Source organism: Armigeres subalbatus, unplaced genomic scaffold (assembly GCF_024139115.2).
Source record: "Armigeres subalbatus isolate Guangzhou_Male unplaced genomic scaffold, GZ_Asu_2 Contig297, whole genome shotgun sequence".
NCBI classification, from domain to species: domain Eukaryota; kingdom Metazoa; phylum Arthropoda; class Insecta; order Diptera; family Culicidae; genus Armigeres; species Armigeres subalbatus.
The window spans coordinates 119,305-142,802 of record NW_026943038.1 but is presented as its reverse complement, the minus strand read 5'-3'; the positions used below and the strand labels follow the sequence as shown (position 1 = coordinate 142,802).

Here is a 23,498-nt window from a genome sequence, read left to right as displayed (position 1 = left end):
ATGAAGCATAATGTAATTTAGTAGAATCCCAACGCGAAGGATTGATTTCAACTGGATCCGAAACGATAATATTGCGTGCCTTTCGCGCAAGCTCATCTGAGGTCTGGTATCTTCGTGTGTATGACTTATTGAGCAGATGAACCTTTCTTCAGTTTTCTTTCATTGCACACGAACATTGCAATAAGCCATTTTATGAGACAGATTCGAACAGCTGATCGAAATTTTGAGTGGACACCTCGGTCTTTGTTTTGGTAAATTTGCATGTAAACCATCATCATTTCGTCATCATCATCATCATTTCATTTCATTTTCGCAAATGTTCCTTGTAAAATGTAAATATTAGTATTTGGTCTCCTGTCATTTGAGCTTTCTATAAAATGGCTTATGGAATACTTTCGCAACACGCTCAGAATGTTCTACAAAACTGGATCATGTTTATCATGAATCAATTTAATCGATAGTAGAAATTTATACATTAAAATGTGATTTTATAAATCAATCCATAAATAAAATATCTGCTTACGTGATCACAGAAAAAAAAGTTTTATTTTCAAGGGTTGACTTCTTATTTAACCCGAACTTCCACAGCATAACAAACAACATCTGAATTTTCTTTTATTTTTTAAATTTTTTCGTCGGGACAACTCATTATTGTTGAAGGTCATATTCGACATAACTTGAACAGCATACAAACACTTTTGTGTAGGCAAAAAAGGTATACTGAAAAAACAAAAAAGATCATCCAAATAAAACACATTATGGACCCAATCATTTTGCATGAAAAAATCTTAGCGTGGATAACTTTCTTACCTGCTATACCCGCCCTGCACAGTAAACGCTGTTTGAGCTGAGCATATTCTCTTTGCTTCAAACTTCTCTTGGCTCGCATAGTTCAAGACTTCCATTCTACACAAAGAAATTAAGCGTCCAAACCTCTTCGGTACTGGTGCTCTGATGTGGTTTTTTTGTTGCAGAGTTTGTATTTTGTATGATCTTCGGTGGTACTGCTCTAATGTTTGGTTTACAGTTAAAGGCCAATGGGATGATCAGTTTCATTAAATTGAAATTTAAACGTGTTCAACTTATTTTCAGTTCAAATGAGTTGAATGGGGACGCTTAGTTGCAAATTCTCCCACAGAAACGCAGTCTTTAGCAAATGCTGTGACATGGGTGCAAGAGCAGTTATGAGTGCACATTTACACAACTAAACGCAGGTCACTTAAGCACGCTTGGAAATAGCTCTTTCAGTGGACTGCAGTGCAGTCAACACACGGCTTCATATGGCAAATTCTCTCAAAACCTAGACCAACAGATGCCTGCATAGATGTGAGAGAGCTTAGGATTCCCTCCTGCAGGTCCAGTGTTCGTGACCGGGTCCATCCTATCAAGTCTTGGATCGAACGCACATTTTCGAAGTTCGAACGGCCAGCCAGTAGGGCCGTGTCTTGCAGCGACCGTAAATTGATTCAATTAATTCACTCTCGTTTACTCTCTTGCTCAGTGCAGACGTTCAGTTGCGCCTTCGCCTTTCCAGCCCGGGCTTAATTCGTGCGGTACGCTTCAAGCCATTCGGTCCCGTTGCTGTGTTTCTGTTTCACTTGAAAAGTGATATTTCGGGGTGTTGTCGATGCGGAGGGAAAAGAAAGCTTGAGTGCGCGCTTGTTAACCAACCACCTGCATGAGTTTCAAGTGATTTCCAGTCGAGTCCTTATCAGTGTTCAAATTTCGAGCGATTGCCATCGATGAGGATTGCGATTGCGCCTCGGATTGACGACAAATGACACATTTCGATAGTGCTTTGTAGTGGTGGGAGGTGATGGACATTTATTCACGAGGCGGTTTGTGTGGTGATATCCTTACTAAGTGAGTTAATTTTGAAGCAAATATATGCGTAGTTAGAAGAATTAAAGTTTGGTTCAAGTGAGCTGATGTTTAGCTTGGACGATGGCCGATTGAGAGATAAGAAAAAGATACTGAAGGAGTGTAACATTGGCTTAGTAATCGAGTATAAACAAAAAACTAAGCCTTCACTTATAGTAGTAAAGTAGCTGACCATCCATCTATCCGATACTCTTATCACATTTGATTAGAGTAAACAATGCAGCTGCGCGGGCCTTCAGATAAGCAAGTCCGGTATCAATAATCGTAATGAGTGGCGGAACAGAAAATAAAAACAACATTTCCTTGAAAGGCAATGTTTTTAGTAAACTAATCATGTAATCCTACCCTTATTCTCGTTCGCAGATTTTGGCTAGACAAATCTCGGATGAAGAGTTTTGCCTGGTTTAGGCAAACTAAGTACCATGCTGCTTAATAAGGAAAAAAAATCTGATTCTCCTCAAAAATTTGTTTTGATACCTATTTACCGTGATTTCGTAATCAAATTATGCAGGCCGGGACTGAAATATGCATCAAAATCGAGATAATTTTGTTACAGTAATATACAGATTTTTCCAACTCCCCTGGTAAATTTTACGGTGATAAAATAGGGATTGTGACAAAAGTGGACTTTTTATATTTTCAATTATTGAATACATATCACAAATATGAAGCAGTTTTTGCCTTAGTAAGGCAAAATGCGTTAAAAGTACTTGTTATATTTAGTCAAAAAGGCTTATAAAAGCATTCATGAAAAAACACGGACAGTGCAAGTTATTTCAATTGTAAAAATATAAATGAATTGGTAATAGATCCAATCAGCGGATGTTAGATTTTTTTACAATTCTGTGTAAGATCCTACCAATCTGTACTGGGCATATGCAAAATTGCTAGATATTCAAACAAAACATGTATAGTATTGTACAATATTTGTATCAGAATGTGGTAATTGGCATATGCCCTGTTATCATACAGATTTTGGTAGGTTCTTACACAGAAAAAAAAATCTTACAAACGCTGGTCAGGTGTATGAACCTGTTTATTCGGCGGTTTTCACTATACAAATGCCAAGACGCCAACGAGAAATCCGCGTGGATCAAATGCTCTGTATCAGAGGACCAGAGTGGAACAATAATCGATTTAACCTTGAGAAGCAATGTAATTATAAAACTAATCTTGTAAACTGTTTCATACTGGATTGCTTATTAACATGCAAAACACGTTTAACTACCGACGCGACGCGATGCTTCATTGGAAGAGGGTTAGCGAGCTGAACTGTAGATTATAAACATGACCTACGGGTGTCATAAATTGTGTTTCGAACAATTGTAATAATAAAATTACATGGAGATTGTATGCAAATTATTTCTAATATTTTTAGTTACTACAAGTATGTTCTCAAATAATTATATTTTATTAAACTTAAACATAAACATATGGATGACGAGGAAAAAGCTACATTGAGAGTCTTTACCTGCTAAGATTAATCAGTGAACAACTGTCTAAGACGAGTTTAGTACTTTCTATTTAGCTCCACCACGTTTTGTTATCTTTCCAGATACGAATTTCGACCTCAACTGTGAGGGCGTCTTCAGTATTTCGTACTTGACTGGACTATCGACAAGTCGAGTCAAGTACAAGACACTGAAGACGACCTCACAGTTGGGGTCGAAATACGTATCTGGAAAGATAACAAAACGTTGTGGAATTAAATAGAAAGTATCAAACTCGTCTCAGACACCCCGCAAAAAAAAACTTAAATAATTATTTTCATTAATCAGTGATTGGCTGATACTTGAAATGAACCTTAGTCTGGTTAAAATCAAAATTCAAATTTATCATTGTCCTGTTATCTAGAAATGCGTGGTTCAGAGATTCTATTGAATGCAAATTTGAATCTCAAATAGATGGTTAAGGGTCGTTTGGCGGAACGGGTCATTTAAGCAGTAAAGTAGGGTCATTTGGCCGAAAGAGTCGTTTGGCCGAAAGCGTCATTTGGCCGAATAGGACATTTGGCCGAATAGGACCTTTTACTGAAAAGGTCATTTCAAAACTGAGAAGGTAAGAGTGAGAAGAGAGACGTCTCATTGTAAAAAGTGGGAAGCGTGAAGTGAGTAGTGAGACGTCTCACTACCCACTTCGTTCTACTCACTTTTTAAGGTGAGAAGTGAGAAATGAAGAGTGATGTGTCTCACTTTTCACTCCTTATTTCTCACTTCTCCTGTAAAAAATGAGAAGGGTGAAGTGAGTAATGAGACGTCTCACTCTTCACTTCGCGCTTCTTACTTTCTACAGTGAGAAGAGAAAAAGAAAAGTGAGACGTCTCACTACTCACTTCTCATTTCTCACTGCTCACTGTAAAATGTGAGAAGCACTAAGTGATTAGTGAGTCGTCTCACTTCTCACTACTCATTTATCACTTATCGCTGTAAAAAGTGAGAAGCGTGAAGTGAGTAGTGAGACGTCTCACTATCCACTTCGCACTACTTACTTTTCACAGTGAAAAGAGTAGTTCTCAAATGACCATTACGACTCTTTCGGTCAAACGACCCTTTCGGCCTAATGACCCTTTCGGCCTAATGGTCTGTTCGGTCAAATGAAACGACCGTTTCGGCCAAACGACTTTCGGTCTATTGGTCTGTTCGGCCAAATGGTATAGTCGACCAAACAACTTTCGGCAGACGGGATTCGGCAGACGGGATTCGGCCAAACGGCCCTTCCACGAAATAGATCGCGTATATTGCCGAAACAAGATTGAATTTCATTTATTGAACGGCTACTCAGTCTTGCACTTATTACAACGAGTTTTTTTATTTACCCGACGTTTCGATTGTGTCTTTCAAGGGAAAATCTTTTTGTTTGTCGTCGTATGTTTAGTCTAACTTGCACCGTCTGTTTGTCTAATTGTACGTACATGACTTCGGAAGCACTGTTATCAATTTTAATTTTTTTTTCCTAGCTAATGGCGCAATATTTCTTTCAAATTCTTTAAAATAATAAGAAAATAAGAAAATTTGCGCTATAAGCTAGGGAAAAAATGAAAATTGATAACAGTGCTTCCGAAGTCATGTACGGACAATTAGACAAACAGACGGTGCAAGTTAGACTAAACATATGACGACAAACAACAACAATATTTTCCTCTTGAAAAAGACACAATCCTCGTGTCGAAACGTCGGGTAAATAAAAAAATCGTTGTAATAAGTGCAAGACTGAGTAGCTGTTCAATTAGAGGTGTGCGCCGGTCCAATATTCGTCGGCGGCGGCGTTTGTCAGAATTTTGGTCGGCGGTGGCGGCGTTTTCGGCGTCACGCCGGAAGCCATTTTACCCGGCGGCGGCGCGCGGCGGCGTGAATCGGCGTGGTGCTTTTTTCATTACGTTTTCCTAAGATTTTTTTTAAATTTTTTCTGGATATTTTCAAGACATTAAAAGAAGAATGTTTTGATTTTAGCATGAAAAATCTAATGAACTTCTCCAGAAAAAACTGGAGAAAAACCAAAATTTGGAAAATATTTTAGGATTGTTTGAAGCTTCGCGAAATCTTTGGAATTACCAAGAGAAGCTCTTTTGAATTCCTAAATAAATATGTTTAATTTATGAAAAGTTCTTGTTGAGTTTCTGTTGAGTATTCTTCCAAATTTGAACAGAACATTATTGATAATTGTAGTAGAGTGCGGCTGATTAAATGGAATGTTTACCATTGGCTTTCTCAGTCTAGAATATTAAAGACAACTAGTTTAGCATGGCCAACGATAAAACAGTCAATTCTTAAGAATTTCTGCGGAAGACTCTAATGAGTTTTCGAGAAAAAATCTCTGGAATGTTCAGGAGAAATTCTCCGTAATTCTCCGTTCTACGGGAATTTTTTTGTATAGTAGACGTTCGATAACTGAAAGACATTTAACTGCAATGCTTTTAAGGACATAGTTGGAAGAGTACCAAGATGGCAGCCAATATGGCACCGGACCTTCCACGGGCCAACCCCACACCTCCCGCACCCCTCTCCCACCAACATTCGAATGCATCGAACAGCATCGAACAAAAGTTAATTATTCAAATTACTAACCTGTTCACAGCATATTTCCTTACTTCCCGTGATAATGAACATGTTTCTTCAATGAATCCTATGTATTCCGGCTCGAATTGTAGCATAAATTAGCAGTTTCGTGCCAATTTAATAGCCGTCCGCGATTTGTTGGGTTCATCACTGCACTTCACTTCTTCTCAAAGGGCATTGGAATAATCAAGTTTTTACTCACTTCTCCGCACATGAGCAGCCCGAAATGTTGATAGAATGCAAATTAAACACCACTTTTCGAAATCAGTCACTTATTTGAACCGAAAACTTAGTATGAACTGCTAGATTTGCCCGAAAAAAACGATTAAAAACTGATCGCGGAGTGAATGTAAACACCGCGGTGCACCGGCACCGGCAGCAGCAAACTAATAAGTAGGGTGGCTCAAAAAATAATTTTGCTTCGCCACGCTTAGTTGATTATGATTTATAATTTGGGTGTCATCCAATGGTTTGGGCTGGTTTGAATAGGCTTACCGTGCGCAGGTCGTTTCAGGTTTGTATGACAGTTGATATGGCGAGGTTGAATTTAACATTATTCTGATTGTGGCACTCCGTCATTGGGCGATGGCGAGGGGAAAGACCATATGACGGGATGAAATATTTAAGAGCTTCAACTCCATAGACAATCCATATTGAATGGTCGTTCCAATAGTTGGGAGTCGATTTTAATCGAGGTTGCGATTCTTTCGCATGATAATTAGGCTTCTCAGAAGGCACCAGGGGCAGATACTTCTAGTCTGGTCTAGTCTAGTCTACACTATCGTACCAGGGGTAGATACTTCATAAAAAAAGTGTGACATAAGGGTGAGTATAAAATGCTATATTTGCGTTACGTAATCAATGGATCTTTCCTGCGGTGCGGTTTTCGTTCACTGAAGTCTCTGATATGTTGCTTTCAGCAATGTGGGTTCTCTTTTCGCCAGCGCCGGGAGGGAAAGCGCCGTAATCGGTGTAATAAAAGGTTTAGTTTCCCATTCTAGTTGTCATACAAACTTGAACCGGCTTGCGCTCAACCAGTTTTTGTTCAAATCGGTTTTTCAGGACACTCGGAGCATGGGACGGAATCGAGTGAGCGTGATGGTGCTGGGTCGTTTTTTGAACCACCCTACTAATATTCTTTGTTTTTTATAAATACGACACCAATACTACTACAGTATATGAAAGTTTTTACTGTACCAATACTATCAAAGCTTTGTTTTGGTACTCAACCCACCTTCACCTTAACTGCATTTCGAAAGTTACATCAGTTTTGCATACAGCTGAGCTTCAAAACTATGTCAAAGTCGATGATAGCTGCATAGCGGTGAACAATCAGATGCACTTATATTTTGACGACGTCTAACAATTGTTTGACGCCTAGAATGCGTCATGTTGCAGCTATCGAACGACTAGTGTATTATCCGTAACAAATTCTTGAGAAATTCCATTGGCTGAAAGCCGTATGTCCGAACTGGTAATTTGGCCGAAAAAGTCGTTTGGCCGAATAGGTCATCAACCCAAAAATGCCGTTTGGCCGATATGGTCGTTTGACAGAATGGGTCATTTGTCCAAAAATATCGTTTAGACCAATAGTTCATACGGCCAAATGTCAATAACTGAATTGGCACTTTAGTCCAAATATCCATCCGTTTAGCCGAATGACATTTACGTTGAAAAGGCTTTTTGTCAAACGACTGTTGAACGAAATTTCGTAACCTCTCTACTTTTAAGTCGATACTGGCATTGAAGTCAATAGCCATCTAACCAAATCCCATTAAGCCGAATTGAACGTATATCCGAAACTGTTATCAGGTCAAAAATGGTTTGACCAAAAATGTATTTTTACCGAAAACGACATACAGCCGAAATGGACATTCAGCTGAACTGGTAGTTTGGCCGAAAAAAATCGTTTAACCGAATAGATCATTAGACCGAAAATGCCATGTGGTAGGAATGGTAATTTGGCTCGAAAATGTGCTTTCTCGCCGAACGGCATTATCTGCCAAATGACCTATTCGGATAAACGTCTTTTTTGGCAAAATGATCAATTCAGCCGAACGACACTTTTTAAAGAAGGTTGCAGAAAGGAGACCAATTGTCATTTTTTACCAAACGGCATTTTTGGTCAAATGATGATGTATATTCGGTCAAACGACTTTTTCACTCGAACGGCATTTTCAGCCAAATGACCTGTTAGGGTAAACAACTTTTTACAAGTCCGTCCAAATTTTCCTTTTGGCTGCGCATCGCTTTCGGCCAAACTACATTTTCGATCAAACCAGTTTTGATCTGATAACAGTTTCCGTGAATCGTTTTGCTAAATGATACCTGGCTTGATGTCTTTTGGCCTAAAGTCCATTATCGACTTAAAAATAGAGAGGCCACATAATGTTTGGGGGTGGTGGAAATTCGCGATTTCGCGGAAGCAGCGAAATCCGCGAAATTCAAACATTTTCGCAAAAAACCGCGAAATCAACCTTATCCCGTCAAAATTGGTTGGAAATTGGAAATTGGTCGAATGTTGAGCTAAAATTAAATTGAAAAACAATTTTGTTTTTATTTCAAGTTTTAAAAATAGTTAGAGACGTAAAAAATAAGAAAATTAATCGATTGCACCAATAAAATTGTTTGACGGGAAAAGTCAATTTGGCCGAAGCGTCGAATAAGATGAAGCAATACTACTCGACACCTACCTCGCGATTCTGCCAACCGGGTTTAAAGTTTTTACGATCGGTCCGATTACTGGATTCGCAGCTAGCGAAGTTTTTGTCTGTTGATGACCTGTTCGATGGAATTTCAGAATGTGCAATCAACAAGTCTATGATACAGGATGAACTATCGGCCTACGAACATGCCGTTACGGAAATACAGGAAAATGCCGATCCACTCACGTTTTGGTTTGCAAACCGAGACCGCTTTCCTCAACTCTTATAGCGGTGAAATATCTGTCTATTCCTGGAAACTCGGTAGATGCTGAACGTAGTGTCAGCCAGTACAATTTAATTAACTTCCCAGCGCCAAAAGTTGACGGAAAAAAAATTGGCCAACCAAGTGCTTTTGACCAGTGATGCAAAGAAATAATTAAAAAAATAATTTGAAATTAATAAACGTAACAATTGAAATAAATATGGAATCTACATTGTCTTTTTTTATTTTTTGGACCGAAATATAATTTACCGCGAATTTTCAGATTTTCTGAATTGGCTGTCCGCGAAATTTTGAAAATTTTGCCGCGAATTTCCACCACCCCTAATAATATTGTTCAATGGTCAATTGACAAAAAGATTATTTCGCCAAACAAGTGGTCATTTCTGACCATATTACCCGTTCAGTACGAGGTTCCGTTGAACCAAATCACAGTTTTGGCCAAATTACCCATTTTGTCAAAAAACTATTTCTGCTAATCTGGCATTTTTAGGCAACGATGGTTTCGGCCAGACGACCTGTTAGGGAAAACGGCTTTTTCGGCCAAATTACCAGCTTGGCCGTCTGTCACTTTCGGTCTTATTGGAATGGAATGGAACTTACCAAGAATTTTTAATCAATAATAGGTAAAATTTTCTGAAGAAATCCAAAAACAATCCTCAACAATTTCGAGCATTTTCCGATATTTTAATGTTAGCCGTTTAATGATGAACTTCTCCCTGCAAAAAAAAATCACTCTAATAAAGAATAAAAAACTAACCGTCTTGATTAATTTAGATTGGGGAAGTCAACGTTAAAGCATCTCTTTCACTAGTCACAATTTTCTGTGTGAATTTTAAAGAATACTCAACAGAGATTCAATAGGAACTTTCCGTGAATATTCCGAATATTTTCCTATAGAATTTTGGAACAACTTCCCGTAAAAACTCTGAAGAGATTCTCATGTAAATCCCAAACAATTTTCCTTGGTACTTCAAAAAGTTCTCGAAACTTGAAAGTAGTTCCCGTGGAAAATCTGAACATAGTTTTTAAATTAATATTCTGGAAAATCTGGGGAAGAATTTCTGGGGAGGTTCATCATTTTTTTAGGCGAAATTCAAAAGATTCTCCAGTTATTGTCGTGAAAATATTCAAAATGACCAATTCAGCCGAACGACACTTTCGACCGAATGTCCTTTTGATCAAATTGCCCTTTCGACCAAACGACTATTTCGGCCGAAAGACAAGTTCACGATTTTTTCCAGTCAAAGGAACTATTCGACCAAATGACATTCTCGGCCAAATATCTGTAGGCTGAGAGCATATAGAATATTTTGATTTTGACATCAAATTGATTCATAATTTGTTTTCAAATATGTATAAATCATCATAATTGATTACATATTTTGATCTCATGTTGCTGTAGATTACTATCGGAAACCAATATCAAATTTGGTTTTCAATTTGCTCTCATCGACAGCAGAAATAGTTTTGGATTTGAAGTCACAGTAAGATAATTCTGCTATACGTTTTGTTATTTTAACCGTTAAAACGACCAAAAAGATATCAAATTAAGTAAACATAATCGATTATTTCACAACATTAAATCAAGTTATCAATTTGCTCTTAAGCTTTGCTTGGGTAGGCTTATACCAAATAGTCTTTTCGGTTAAACGATTCGTTCTAACAACTTTCAGCCTTGTGACTTTCTGCCGAACAACTTTTTTCTGTTCTAAAATTCAATTTCAAACCGATTTTTTTTATTATTTCAACGTGAACTCCTCTACAGTTTTCACGCTTGGTTTTAACGCGGAGCTCTTCGAAGTGTTAATAATATATTGTATGGAATTTTCATGGAAATAATTGGTATCTTTACGAAAAATTCTCAGCAGTTTCAACGTAATAGTGTAGAGATCATCAGGAAATTATACGGAAAATCCAATGAATCTTGACCTTGAGTTTCCACTGAAAACTTTCATCGGCGTGGAAAATTATAGATTAGTGGCGTGACAAATTTTTAACGGCGGCGCGCCGATGCAAAAATGTCGGCGGCGGCGGCGTGCCAAAAAGTGTCGGCGGCGGCGGCGTGGCGCGGCGGCGCACATCTCTATGTTCAATAAATGAAATTAAAAGGTACAGTCGATCCATAATCAGTAAACAAGATTGAATGTTTTTTTGATTTGAAAATTAGTTAGGGAACAGCATAAAGTCGAGAAAGTCGTTTTGTGCAGCATGATTTGGACTCTAAATAATATTCAAACTCTTCTGTAAATCTATAATCAATGAAATTAAGTATCATTTCCCGTGTAAATTGAAGAAAATTTAATTTGAACGTTTAAACAGACAGACTTAGAGTGAAAAAATAAAAACAAACTGAAATTTAAATAACTTTTCCAACAAAACTCAAAAATATTCCCCTAAAAATTCAAAAGGTAAGACGAAAAAGGAAGGGTTTAAATTGTTGATTACGATGTTGTTGATTGGTTTTGATGATGGATTTAGGCATGGATCTGTAATGGAAGACAAACAAAAACAAAACAGACGGAAGCTTTCTGATATTAGAGGTGAGCCAGCCAAGGGCTGAAAACCTCTTTAATAAAGATGATAATAATAATAATAACAGACGGAAGCTAAAGTAAAGAAGAGGACAATTTTAAAGAAAAATTCGACAGGAGATGCACAAAGAATTAAATTCTAACATCAATCTCTTTCAAAAGCATATAGATTTGGTTCATATACTCTAGATCAAGGCCCGCCTACACGCATTTCTCCACTCAAATAATTATAAACACGGATTTCATGTTCCATGTTGAACGTACATAGGTAGAAGTCCGATCCCCGAAATGAGAAAATGATTCATGATTTTGATATAATTCATGATTTCATGATTTTTTGGTTGCTGAGATTGTAAAATTAAAAAAAAAGTTTAACACAGGGCTCGAACTTGAGTTCACTGAGGGGGAGTCCGACGTGCTACTTCTCAGTCATTCTTGCTTCTTGGGAACGGAGTGTTAGAAGTATAACCTGTTATGCATTTTGTCGACTGATGGGGATTGCTCAGTATTATGAATAATATTTGTGGAAAAATGAATTATAACCATGATTTCATTAACTTGTCAGTTCAATGGTTTTTGTAATTAAATAGAATATGATTTCCTTCTTGTTTAATATTTTACTATACTACAAATATATCAAATTTTCGGCATATTTTAAGAATTCATCATTGAAATATGTTTTCTTCATTATCATAGAGCCGTTACAATCACATCAAATATGTAGTGGGATATAAGACAGTAGCAGGAAAAAAGGGAAGAAAAATGAAGAATTAGTAAGAAGAAAAAGTAAAGGAAGGAAGGTAGAAAAAAAGGAGAAAGAAGTTGGAAGTAATAAGAATTCATTGAACGATTTTCACATCTCACCTCCCACTTGTCACACCTAACTTCTCATTTCTCGCTCCTCGGTCCTCACTTCTTACTTCTCATTTCTCACTTTTCTCTTATTACTCATTTCTCACTTCTAACCTCTCACCTCGCACTTCTCACTTCTCAGCTTTCACTTCTCACTTTTCACTTCTCATTTCTCACTACTCATTTCTCACTATTTGCTTTGCAATTCTCACTTCTTACTTCTCGATTCTCATTTGGTCGGGGTTCTGCGAAATCACACCAAGCGCCATTGCAAAATTTCCAATTGTGTTGCCAAAGTTTTCGTAAAATAGATTCAATAATTTACAAATGGCTTCGAATATCGTTCAAAGCCATAACTGAGGATATCCTACAACAAATGATTTGACGAAAAATACTTTCTGTTTCCTTCTGCGAACAAAGTTTTACAAGTCAGTCGAAAAGCCGCTTAGTGCGGTTTGGCTGAACCCCGACCATTTCTTCTTCGAATTTCTCACTTCTAACTTCTCCTTTTTCACTTCTCACCTCTTACTTGTCACTTCTCACTTTTTGCTTCGAATTTTTCATTTTTAACTTTCCACTTTTCTTCTCACTTCGCACTTTTCACTTATCATTTCACGTTTAGCAATTCAGTTTCTATTTCTCACGTCTTATTTCTAATGAGATGGGAGAAATGTCTCATTTATCACTTCTCGCTGTACACTTCATGTAATTTTTACTACTCCACTTTTTTTTATTATATTCGGCCAAACGGCATTCAGCCAATGGCCCAACATCGTAGATATCGTGCGTGTAAACTGGTTCTGACAACCAGAGCTATGAATAACCGAATGTTTTCGGTGAAGCCCATCGGCCTTCATTGTCACCCTCTTTTCGTAACATATTCATAATCGACTGAACCCTAACAATTTCCGATCGAATTTCAGTCAGTGAATATTTGTTTAGATTTAGTTAACTAATAAATTACTGTTGAACTGAACACTGACATGATGATTTAAACAATTACCCAGATAGATCTGACCCCGATGTTCAGCTGAGGAACATTTTTAGCGCCAAAAGCTAATATAAACAAGGTCAATTATGTTCCCTTCGAACGCAGTGACCATTTTCAGAACCAATCAAATTAATGAATCTGTGAAAAAAAAGCTGAGTAAGTCATTCTATGTTTTGAATAGTCATACGAAGTTTGTCAAAATTCGGGCCGAAGTTGCTTCGTGAAAGTGAATGTTTTATGCTCTGCTGACAACATTTAGTTAGCGAGGTAAAATTGCATTAAATGTATTAATTTGACTTAGAGAATATCCAGTAAGGGAGGTATCGACTAACGGAAGGAACGCAGTATGTTAGACTTAAGGGACTTTGAATTTCATCATTTAAGAGAGAATATTGAGTTACAAAACATCGAGTAGGGGACCCGAGCAACACACATGTTGTAAATCAGTTGATGATACTCATATATGACCAAATTTGGTCATATATGAGTTATTGCAACCAAATCAACGTGAATTGTGCTGCTAGGGGAGAGTTCACTGTATTTCTGTTGATGGTTACTGTTAAACGATAAGCAGTGGATTCTTCTGTATGCAATTCGAGCAAATTTTACCTTAAACAGTTTCAGCGATTAATGATGGATAAAAGTTAGCCAATAGAACATGCTGATGAATGTTTGATTATTAGTTGAACTAAGGTTGAAAGTATAGTTTATAAGCTTAAGTGATAAATCTTTCTAACGTTTATACAGCGTTAAAATAGCGATAGTAAAACAACCTAAGGGGTATGCGAAGGGACACCTCCTTAACTTTCTTTGCTATTTACATATGTCAAAGTGACGGTGTTGAGAGTGCAGTAGCCATTGAATCTGGAGATCCAGAGTTCAAATCTTGATAGCTGTGCATCATGCTGTAAAGTAGTCGCGATAGCACGTTAAAACAGGCGAATAGATTTGTCAGATTTGCTGGTGAAAGGACTAAATAGAAGTTATTGGTCATATGTATAGCACACATATTCTGTTTGGAGCCGTATAGACGAGTTGAAAAAACGATTGCATTAACATTAAATGTTAGTTGGGATCTCATATTATACACGCTATCCAATATCTCAATATCAAAAATAATCTCCAATTAAAATCTCAAGATAAATCTATAAAATCAATTTTTAATTCCAAATCCCAAATCCTCAATCCAAACTTCAAGCCCAAATTAAAACGCCAATATCTATACTTCCAGGGTATTGATTGTTGGATTTTGGTTTCGAGTTTGGATTAGTTATTGGATTAATTTGTTTTGTAGAATTATCTTGACATTTTACTTGGAGATTGTTCAATGTACAATCCAATAGCAAAATCTAATCTAAACCAAATATCCCATATTTGATATTCAAGTTCTATAATTCGACCTCAAGGGGCCCTCCTTAGCCGTGCGGTAAGACGCGCGGCTACAAAGCAAGATCATGCTGAAGGTGGCTGGGTTCGATTCCCGGTACCGGTCTAGGCAATTTTAGGATTGGAAATTGTCTCGACTTCTCTGGGCATAAAAGTATCATCGTGTTAGCCTCATGGTATACGAATGCAAAAATGGTAACCTGGCTTAGAAACCTCGCAGTTAATAACTGTGGAAGTGCTTAATGAACACTAAGCTGCGAGGGGGCTCTGTCCCAGTGTGGGGATGTAATGCCACTAAGAAGAAGAAGAATTCGACCTTTAAATCAATTTTCACAATTAAATATTCCTGTTATATGTTTCCAAATCTCGTAAATGATTATATCTAATCGTCAAATGATGATGAAAATGATCATGAATAGATGAATCAAAACGGTTTGGGTTTCAATTTTGATCCTGTCATATCCAGGACCGGAACAATATCCCTACATATGTTCTCAAGGCTCATTCGAAATAAGTTAATTGATCAGGCCCCATATTCGCATATACTTTTGATGAGCTAACATTCGGCTAATCATTAATTCATACATTGGATATTTTTTCCGAAAAAAAATGAACAATGATGGCTTCAGATAGATGGTGTATCAGTATTAGATTGGCATTGCATTTGCTATGTGGTTGCTTTGGATGGGTGTTCTAGAGTTAGTTTCCACACGATTGGAGATTTTTCCTAATTTTCCTTATCAGATAAGTTTATTCTTATTTTAAAAATTTTTTTTGGTCCTTCATGATTGCAAATATCCAACATTTGCATTTTAAGCAATCAATTTATTTTGAATGCCAGAAAGCGCCTAGCGATAAGAAGCGCAACCATAAAGCAATACCATGGTGATAACTGGATTCAATTTCCGATCCGGTCAACTGATGTTTTGTTTGGTAATTTCCTTGACTTCCCTGGGGTTAAAAAACTCAAAGGTGCAGCCCAATCGGGTTGTACGCAAAGGTGACGTAGGACTACGTAGCTATTCGAAATTGATAGTATTTGCCATAATAATTTGTGTCGTTTTATTAACAATGAGCAAACTGCTCGGAGGCCAACTGAATCAAGAAGTCGAATAGTTGTTCCCAGTTGGATGGACCGTGTCCCAGTCTCTAACCGTGGTATTAACATGACTCATTGGCCGCTGAAGCCACTCGACCGGCTTTCAGGGACATCACAATCCTTACTTTGCCACGAACGCTTACATCGCGGGCGAAGACCAAACGTTGCATATAAATATATTTGTGTTTGGTTTCACGCCACTTCTGATTCTGCTTATTTCTCCTTTATTTCGGCCATTTTTGAGGATGGTGTCCTCCAAAAAAGTCTTTATGCATACAAAAGAAGGTTGATCCGACAATCCGATATGAACTTTCTTTAAAGTGCAAAACTCAATCGTAACTAGCAAATTTGATAGCGCGGCGCAGGGAGATGATGCAATTAATTTGAACGGGTGGAATCACTAACAGCAACCAAGCTACCATGCAAAACCCGATGCCGCCGAAACAATCCATTTTCGCAATTAACTCTTTCTTTCCATAAAATACTGGTCCAGAGAAGAACCAATTTTCTTTTCCCAATGCGTCTTTCCAATAACTAACTGCATCCAAACGCTTGACAGTACCTTGCGTTGAAATTGTCCGACCGCCTTCGTGCTGCTGTGTCCGGAGCGCTGCATAGAATGTCGAACCGGATCCCGATCGAAACGGCTCGCGCGCGCCGAATAGCAGCTTTCTTGTATTTAATAAATTTAGCCCGTTAGCCCCGCCCCTTTGTGATCTAATATGAGTGTAAATAAAATGTGCACTCATAACGATTAATGAAGGGGCGGGGCTAATGGAATAACTTCATTAGATATAAGAAAGCTGCTTTTTGACGCGTGTGAGCCATTTTGATCGGGATAACGCAGCAGACAACGGACCTTTCGGAGAATGACAAATTCTAAGAATCTTATGAAATTTTCTCGCAAGATTCCGAATTTGGTTATGAGCTGTTGGTTATCTAAGATGCGTATTGTTGTGAAGAGTAACAACATAAATTTGACTCAAGACGAAGTTTCTTCATATTACCAAACATTATCTCTTGGCATCTGTCTGTCCGAGCGACGTTCACCGATGGGTGGTTGCTGTAGATAGTTTCCACAGAGGTGGCGTCTTCATTGATTTTATACAAAAGAAGGTTGATCCGACTATCCGAAATAAACTTTCTTCAAAGTACAAAACTCAATCGTAAATAGCGAATTTGATAGCGCGTCGGAGGGAGATGATGCAATAAATTTGAATGGATGGGATCACTAACAGCAACCAAGCTACCACGCCAAACCCGATGCCACCGAAACAGTCCATTTTCGCAATTAACTCTTTCTTTTCATAAAATGTTGGTCCTGAGAAGAACCAATTTTCTTTTTCCAATGCGCCTTCTGTCCAAAAACTAAGTATCCAATCACTTGCCGACACCTTGCGTTGCAACTGTCCGACCGCCACTTGATGATTTTTCGCTAAGCCTCCAAAAGTTGAAATATTTTTTCAGCATTGCCACCCGACCAATTAGTCATAACAAAATTTTATCACAATTATATCAATGTGTGTTACAAATAACAAAACTTGCAATAACTTTGTTATAAATTCTCTGCCAAAGATGGAGAAAAGAAAATTTCATGATCGTCATAACATGATTCTAACATAATGTGTTATGTTTATTTCTACCGAAAAAAAATTGCCTACATTTTTGGTAGATGTGAATTGGAAAAAGAAAGGTACCACCTACAGTATAACTTGAACCTACATTCAAAGTTGAACCAGCTGGACAAATTTAATTGCCTACATTATGGATAATCATAATCTTTTCAAGAACATAATTTGTTATAGTATAAGCGATTTTCACCTCTATTTATGTAACACAATGAGTTATATTTTTGTTCAATAAATAACACATTTAGTAATATTTTTGTTAAAACTAGAAGAGATTTTGTTAGAATTTTTGTTATTTTAACTACTAAAGGTACATGTTTTATAACAACCGCTGTTATGAAAAACTGCTGTATCAGAATAACAAGGTCTGATATAAATCTGTTATTATCTACTGGTCGGGCACCCACTCCGTGCTGCTGTGTCCGCTCCGCTGCATTGAATGTCGAACCGCTCTCTGTGGAATCCCGAGCCATTTCGATCGGGATTTTGCAGTCAACGGACCATTCGGAGAATGACAAATTCTAAGAATCCTATGAAATTTTCTCGATTCTGAATTTGGTTATGAGATGTAGTTTATTTTAGATGTGTATTGTTACGAGGAATAACAGCAGAAATTTCACTCAAGACGAAGTTTCTCCATATTACCAATTATTATCTCTTGCCATCTGTCTGTCCGAGCGACGTTCACCGATGGGTGGTTGCTGTAGAAAGTTTCCACTGAGGTGGCGTCTTCATCGATTTTATACAAAAGAAGGTTGATCTGACTATCCGAAATAAACTTTCTTCAAAGTGCAAAACTCAATCGTAAATAGCGAATTTGATAGCGCGTCGGAGGGGATGATTTAGTGAATTTGAATGGATGGAAACACTAACAGCAACCAAACTACCACGCCAAACCCGATGCCACCGAAACAGTCCATTTTCGCAATCAACTCTTTCTTTTCGTAAAATGTTGGTCATGGGAAGAACCAATTTTCTTTTCCCAATGTTCCTTTCCAACTAACTGACACCACAATTTGTAATAAATTTTCAGCATCGGCACTGGCGGTGCGGGATCGCCACAGTGCTATTTTTATGGTCAACCTTTTCTTCATATGAAATTCTGGTTCGTTGAGGTTGAATGATCTGCAGCAACACATCGAGCACCACCACCAATGCGATGGATTTCCTTTGAAAATGTCATTAGCGCCTCTGTGATGCTGTGTCCGCTCCGCTGCGATCGCTTTGATGCGTCTGCTCTGCGTAAAATCTTGTTCAAACTGAGGATTAGATCCAAACCCGCATGTGATTGATTTTTGATGTCTGTGCTAGTGATGCATGTACGTGATTGGTTGGTTGACCTATTTCTAAACTTTTTATCAATTTTCGATAATAAATAGTTGAAATTCAGTATTTTCATATAAATACAAAGAAGCGTTGACTCATCCTTGATCGAATGGTCCAAAAAAATTGAAAATCCATCGAGAAACGGCTTAGATATTAAAGTTTAAAGTCTATCATATTTTCGTGACGGTCCCCGATTTTCGCAATCGTAAAGTGTACCCCAATATAGAAAACACAGACGTAGTCCTACGTCAAAAACCATCATCATGCTAAGCACATGTTATACGGAATTCGAATATATTGGAATAAATTGGCTTAGCCACCGTGAAGTTGATAATTATGCATACAAGTATATTGTGTATGCTCGACCAAGTTCTCAATAAACGCTTAGTTGTGAGATAGCAATGTCCCAGTAGGGCTTGTACATATTGTCAACAAAAAATAAGAAGATAGTCTTTTTTTTCCATGCTAATCGAGATTGTGTTCAGCACACTATGAGCTTGTATGATTATATCTTATCAAATTGTTCTCTCTCGTCTTCCCTATCAGGTAGAACATCAGCAAAAACGCCCTAACCCATCGCTTTGTTTACTACATCGATATCAATTACTCCACTTCACCTTTGACCGGGTGAACGTCGCAAGCGCAAACGGCGATCATTCGCGTCTTAGTCAACACCGTAGCGGGATGCTGCGCGCACTCGGCTCCAGTGAGAGCGTTTCGCTGTAGCACCATCACGAGTAAGAAGCCACCATTCTCGATCCCTTTGCCAATATGGAGAACAACACTGCGATCCAAATTGACGTCCAGAAGGAAGATTTGAAGCGGACTACTTGTTTGAGCTTCCGAAAGATTTCCTACGTCGTCAAAGACAACGATGGGAAGGACAAACATCTGCTGCGTGAAGTAGGAGGCTGTTTCCAGTCTGGGCGATTGACTGGGATTCTTGGACCGTCTGGTGCGGGAAAATCTACTTTGCTGAACATTCTTAGCGGTTTCAAGTAAGTTGACATACGATCCATCGGCCTAATTTCAACTTCTATAACATCCGCACATTTCAGAATTAAAAACGTGTCTGGGGAAATCCTAGTCAACGGAAGCATCATCAACCAGGACAAATACCGCCGTGAAGTGACGTACACCTCACAGGACGTCAGCATGTTGGGAAACCTAACGCTACGAGAGAGCTTGGAGTTCGCTGCAGAGCTCAAACTGCCGAAATCCGTATCCAGTGTCGTCAAGTCTAAAACCGTTAACGACACCATCAAACTGCTGGGACTGCAAAAATGTGCCAACAATCCGGTCCACGCCATTTCCGGCGGTGAGAAGAAACGGCTCTCCATAGGGTTGGAGTTGATCTCGAACCCGAAGATTATGTTCTTCGACGAGCCGACCAGCGGGCTGGACATCATCGCTGCCATGCAGGTGATCGCCCACCTGAAGGATCTGGCCCTGAGCGGGCGCTGTGTGGTTTGCGTGATTCATCAACCGAGTTCCAGTATTCTGCAGATGTTCGACGATTTGATGGTCCTGTCGGAGGGGTGTTGCATTTATAAGGGCCCGCTGAACGGGCTTGTGTCAACACTGAAGGAGAGCGGGTTCGAATGCCCGAATTACTACAACCGGGCGGATTATGCATTGGAAGTGGCGAGTATGAAGCATGACGGGACCTTGGTGAAGTTGATTGAAAAGTGCAAGGAAGAGTATTCGTTGGTGGGGAAGAACGTGAATGAGTGTGTTAGCACGAGTGAAAAAGATTCGATGTTGGTTGGAAGTGATTGTGGGAGTTCCGACAGTTCGGAAAGTGCGTACAGGCAGTATCCGATTTCGCAGTGGGACCAGTTTATTTTACTCACCAAGAGGACAACATTGTGCACGTTCAGAGATATGCAGTTGATGAAGATGCGAATTTTGGTACACCTGCTGGTTGGGTTGCTGATTGGATTGGTTTTCTGGAAAGTGGGAAACGATGGTTCCAAGGTGCTAAGCAATGCGTCATGCCTGTTTTTCTTCTTAATATTTTTGTACTTCGCCAACTCCATGCCACTGGTAATGACATGTGAGTAACTTGATCTTGAATCTAGTACGAAATTTTTAGTTCCTTTTGTTTGACGATTTCAGTTCCATTAGAGACATCAGTATTCATAAGAGAACGAATGAACAATTGGTACTCGTTAACTGCCTATTTCTTCTCGAAGCTTGTTGCGGACTTCCCTTTTTTGGTGAGTATGATTTAAAAGGTGTACCTCGGTAGCCATAATTGATGTTAGGTGTGGCAGACAAACAAGTTGAACAATAGGGACGATGTTGGGAATCGCAGTGAATACCGCATTCTTCTCCTCTGAGATCTGGAATGATCTCACTGGGAAATATTTTTCCTACGTTTGAACGGACTTACTACTTTTCACTTATTGATTCATATGTGCTCAAATACACGTGATTCACCTTTATTTTCCTTATGGTCAAACAATGATTTCACGTTTTCACAAAACCAGATTCTGGGACCAACCCTATTCCTGCTAAGTGCCTACTACATGACATCACAACCGATGGAGTCTGAACGCTTGGTAATGCTGTGGGGTATCTGCATCCTTCTTTCGTGGATTGCTCAACTAACTGGACTGCTCGCCGGAAGCTCGCTGACCTTGGAGGTAGTGCCATCTAATGACTTGAAGATCGATTCAATGCTTAAACCATTTGTTTCATTCACAGCTCAGCGTGTTCTGCGTACCCTGCTCGGTCATACCGATGCTAATCTTTTGCGGTTTCTTCGTGCGGTTTCGGGAGATGTTCAGCTTTCTGGTGCCGTTCACGTACGCGGGCTACTTCCGGTACGCGTTCGAGGGTGCCATGCAAGCCATCTACGGCTTCGGGAGGGAAAACATTCCGTGTGAGAAGTTTTGCTATTTTAGCAAGGTGAGCAAGTTTTTGGAGAGTTTCGACATGGAGGAAAACAGTTTCACGATGGACGTATACGGACTGCTGGCGTGGATTGTTGTACTGCATGTTGCTCTGTTCGCCAGTTTGGCCTTTAGACTGAAACGGAATCGGTGAAGTGCAGATAACGCTCTCAGGTTATTTTTAAGATTGATACAGATTTTTGTTCAATAAAGGACACGATTTTATTCTAAAGATTTTGAAGCTTGGTTTTATAAGTAAAGAACTTCATCATATTATTTTTCAATATAAATACAAAAAAAAAACAGAAAATTATGCTACTGACTGCTGCTTCAGTTGCTATAAGTTCAAATTAGGAATAAATCCCATTTATCAAACCTTGAAGATTGAATGCCATCAGGATTGAAAGGAAAGTCGTGCTTGTTCTTCTTAGTTAAAACTGATAAATATGTATATCAATTGGCAACCGTTGTTCAGAATGACATAATCCTACTGCTTACTTGCATTTGTTAATGGAGCAAAGAACTTCTCTTTTCAAAGTGAAATTTCAATCGAAGTCGTAGAAAATAAGTTGTATGATAAATTAAATAAATTTATCATGTTAGGTTTTAACAACTGTAGTGATTTATCCCATCTATAAAGTTTTTAGTTTCCCACGCTGCCACTACCACTAAAATGGTGTAGTAAATGCGAGTAACTATTCAATTATGCAGGGAGTATAGTCTCACAGTTGCGACTGAACAATGCTATCACTCAATGGTGCTGAATTGCACTTAGTGTGACAGATATTTCACACGCTCCAGTAAGAATTATGATCAATCAGAATATACGATGAACATGGGAAATAGAGCATTACTTGCAAAAACTACCCGTCTTAGTAATTATTACCTGTACTTACAGAATGATTGGATTGAAAAATATTTCTGATTATGCCGAATAACGTACTTATGGCTTTAGATAGGTTCGAAACCAGACCGGCATTAGTTCAGTTTGTCGCACTGAATCAATTCGAGGATCGACTAAGCAGCACCATTGATGTTAATCTAATCAATATCTGCTCAATAAACGACTTTCTTCTATTTCTTTTTTATGGCAACGCAACTGAGAAATTGCCGCCTCGTATGGCACATCTATATTAACCTGCTCTGCGCTAAGCCACCATTTACCCATTATTAGCATATGCAAGTCGGGAAAATTCCCTAAATTTCCCTACTGGATCGCGAATCGACACATTCAGCATGCTTTGTAGCAGAGCGCCTTACACATGAGCTACGGAAGGTCCCCAATAATCGAGTCGATCTACTTTATTGTGTTTCGTCGATGATGTGTTAAGGAACACCTGTCGCACTCAAGTGCATACTGCATGTGATGATAAAAACAACCGAATCCAATATTAGAATGGATAAGATTACAATGGGAAACGGAACGAAGCAGTGGTTTTTCCATGGGTCAAGGAAAGACAAAAATACAAGAAATATAAATCACTGAACTTAGTGAAATCATGTTATCTATCTGCTGGTTAATCACATTTTAATTTGACGTACTTCAAAAGGAATGGTTCAAATGCATGACGATATGTTGTTGTTGATTGCACTCGATCACTTGATTGTGGAAATAATCCACTTATCTATTTTTTCCATTTTCTTCTTTGCTAACATTACATTCGCGGGTAACGGGTAAAGCCCAAATAAAGTTGATTCAAATTTTTACGGGAGAAACCATTTTTTTTCGCCAAGTTTCTATTGAATCGTTTCATCTGCATTTTTCTCTCCTTTTTTAATGGTCGAGGAAATCAGGTGGCCCAAAAGCGTAGTTTAAGAATGTGATTTGAAGAACTGGTCACATTTGACGATTTAATGATCCGCTATCAGCCCGATGAACAGAGCTACTCAATATGACGCAACTGCTTGAGATTTGTGCAAATAA

The 23,498-nt window shown here is 38.5% G+C and overlaps 1 protein-coding gene across 2 annotated transcripts; it reads left to right on the top strand.

Annotated features, from left to right (window-relative positions):
* The first annotated feature begins 1,386 nt into the window (after nucleotides 1–1,386).
* LOC134203943 (ATP-binding cassette sub-family G member 1-like) lies at nucleotides 1,387–21,789 on the top strand. Of its 2 annotated transcripts, none has more exons than XM_062678779.1 (6): nucleotides 1,387–1,863; nucleotides 19,228–19,675; nucleotides 19,736–20,733; nucleotides 20,796–20,896; nucleotides 21,170–21,325; nucleotides 21,387–21,789. In XM_062678779.1, exons 2-6 carry the CDS (start codon nucleotides 19,449–19,451, stop codon nucleotides 21,726–21,728), a joined length of 1,824 nt encoding a protein of 607 aa, XP_062534763.1. In that variant the 5' UTR covers nucleotides 1,387–1,863; nucleotides 19,228–19,448; the 3' UTR covers nucleotides 21,729–21,789. The 2 variants fall into 2 exon arrangements, with proteins under 2 accessions (XP_062534763.1, XP_062534762.1); XM_062678778.1 differs by having other exon boundaries at nucleotides 19,224–19,675.
* The last annotated feature ends 1,709 nt before the right edge of the window (nucleotides 21,790–23,498 follow it).

Bases quoted from the DNA above. Each gene is read 5' to 3' on its own strand.
- LOC134203943 (XM_062678779.1), top strand. From the start codon at position 19,449: ATGGAGAACAACACTGCGATCCAAATTGACGTCCAGAAGGAAGATTTG. The intron at 19,676-19,735 runs GTAAGTTGACAT...CGCACATTTCAG, and splicing joins AACATTCTTAGCGGTTTCAA to AATTAAAAACGTGTCTGGGG. The intron at 20,734-20,795 runs GTGAGTAACTTG...TGACGATTTCAG, and splicing joins CATGCCACTGGTAATGACAT to TTCCATTAGAGACATCAGTA.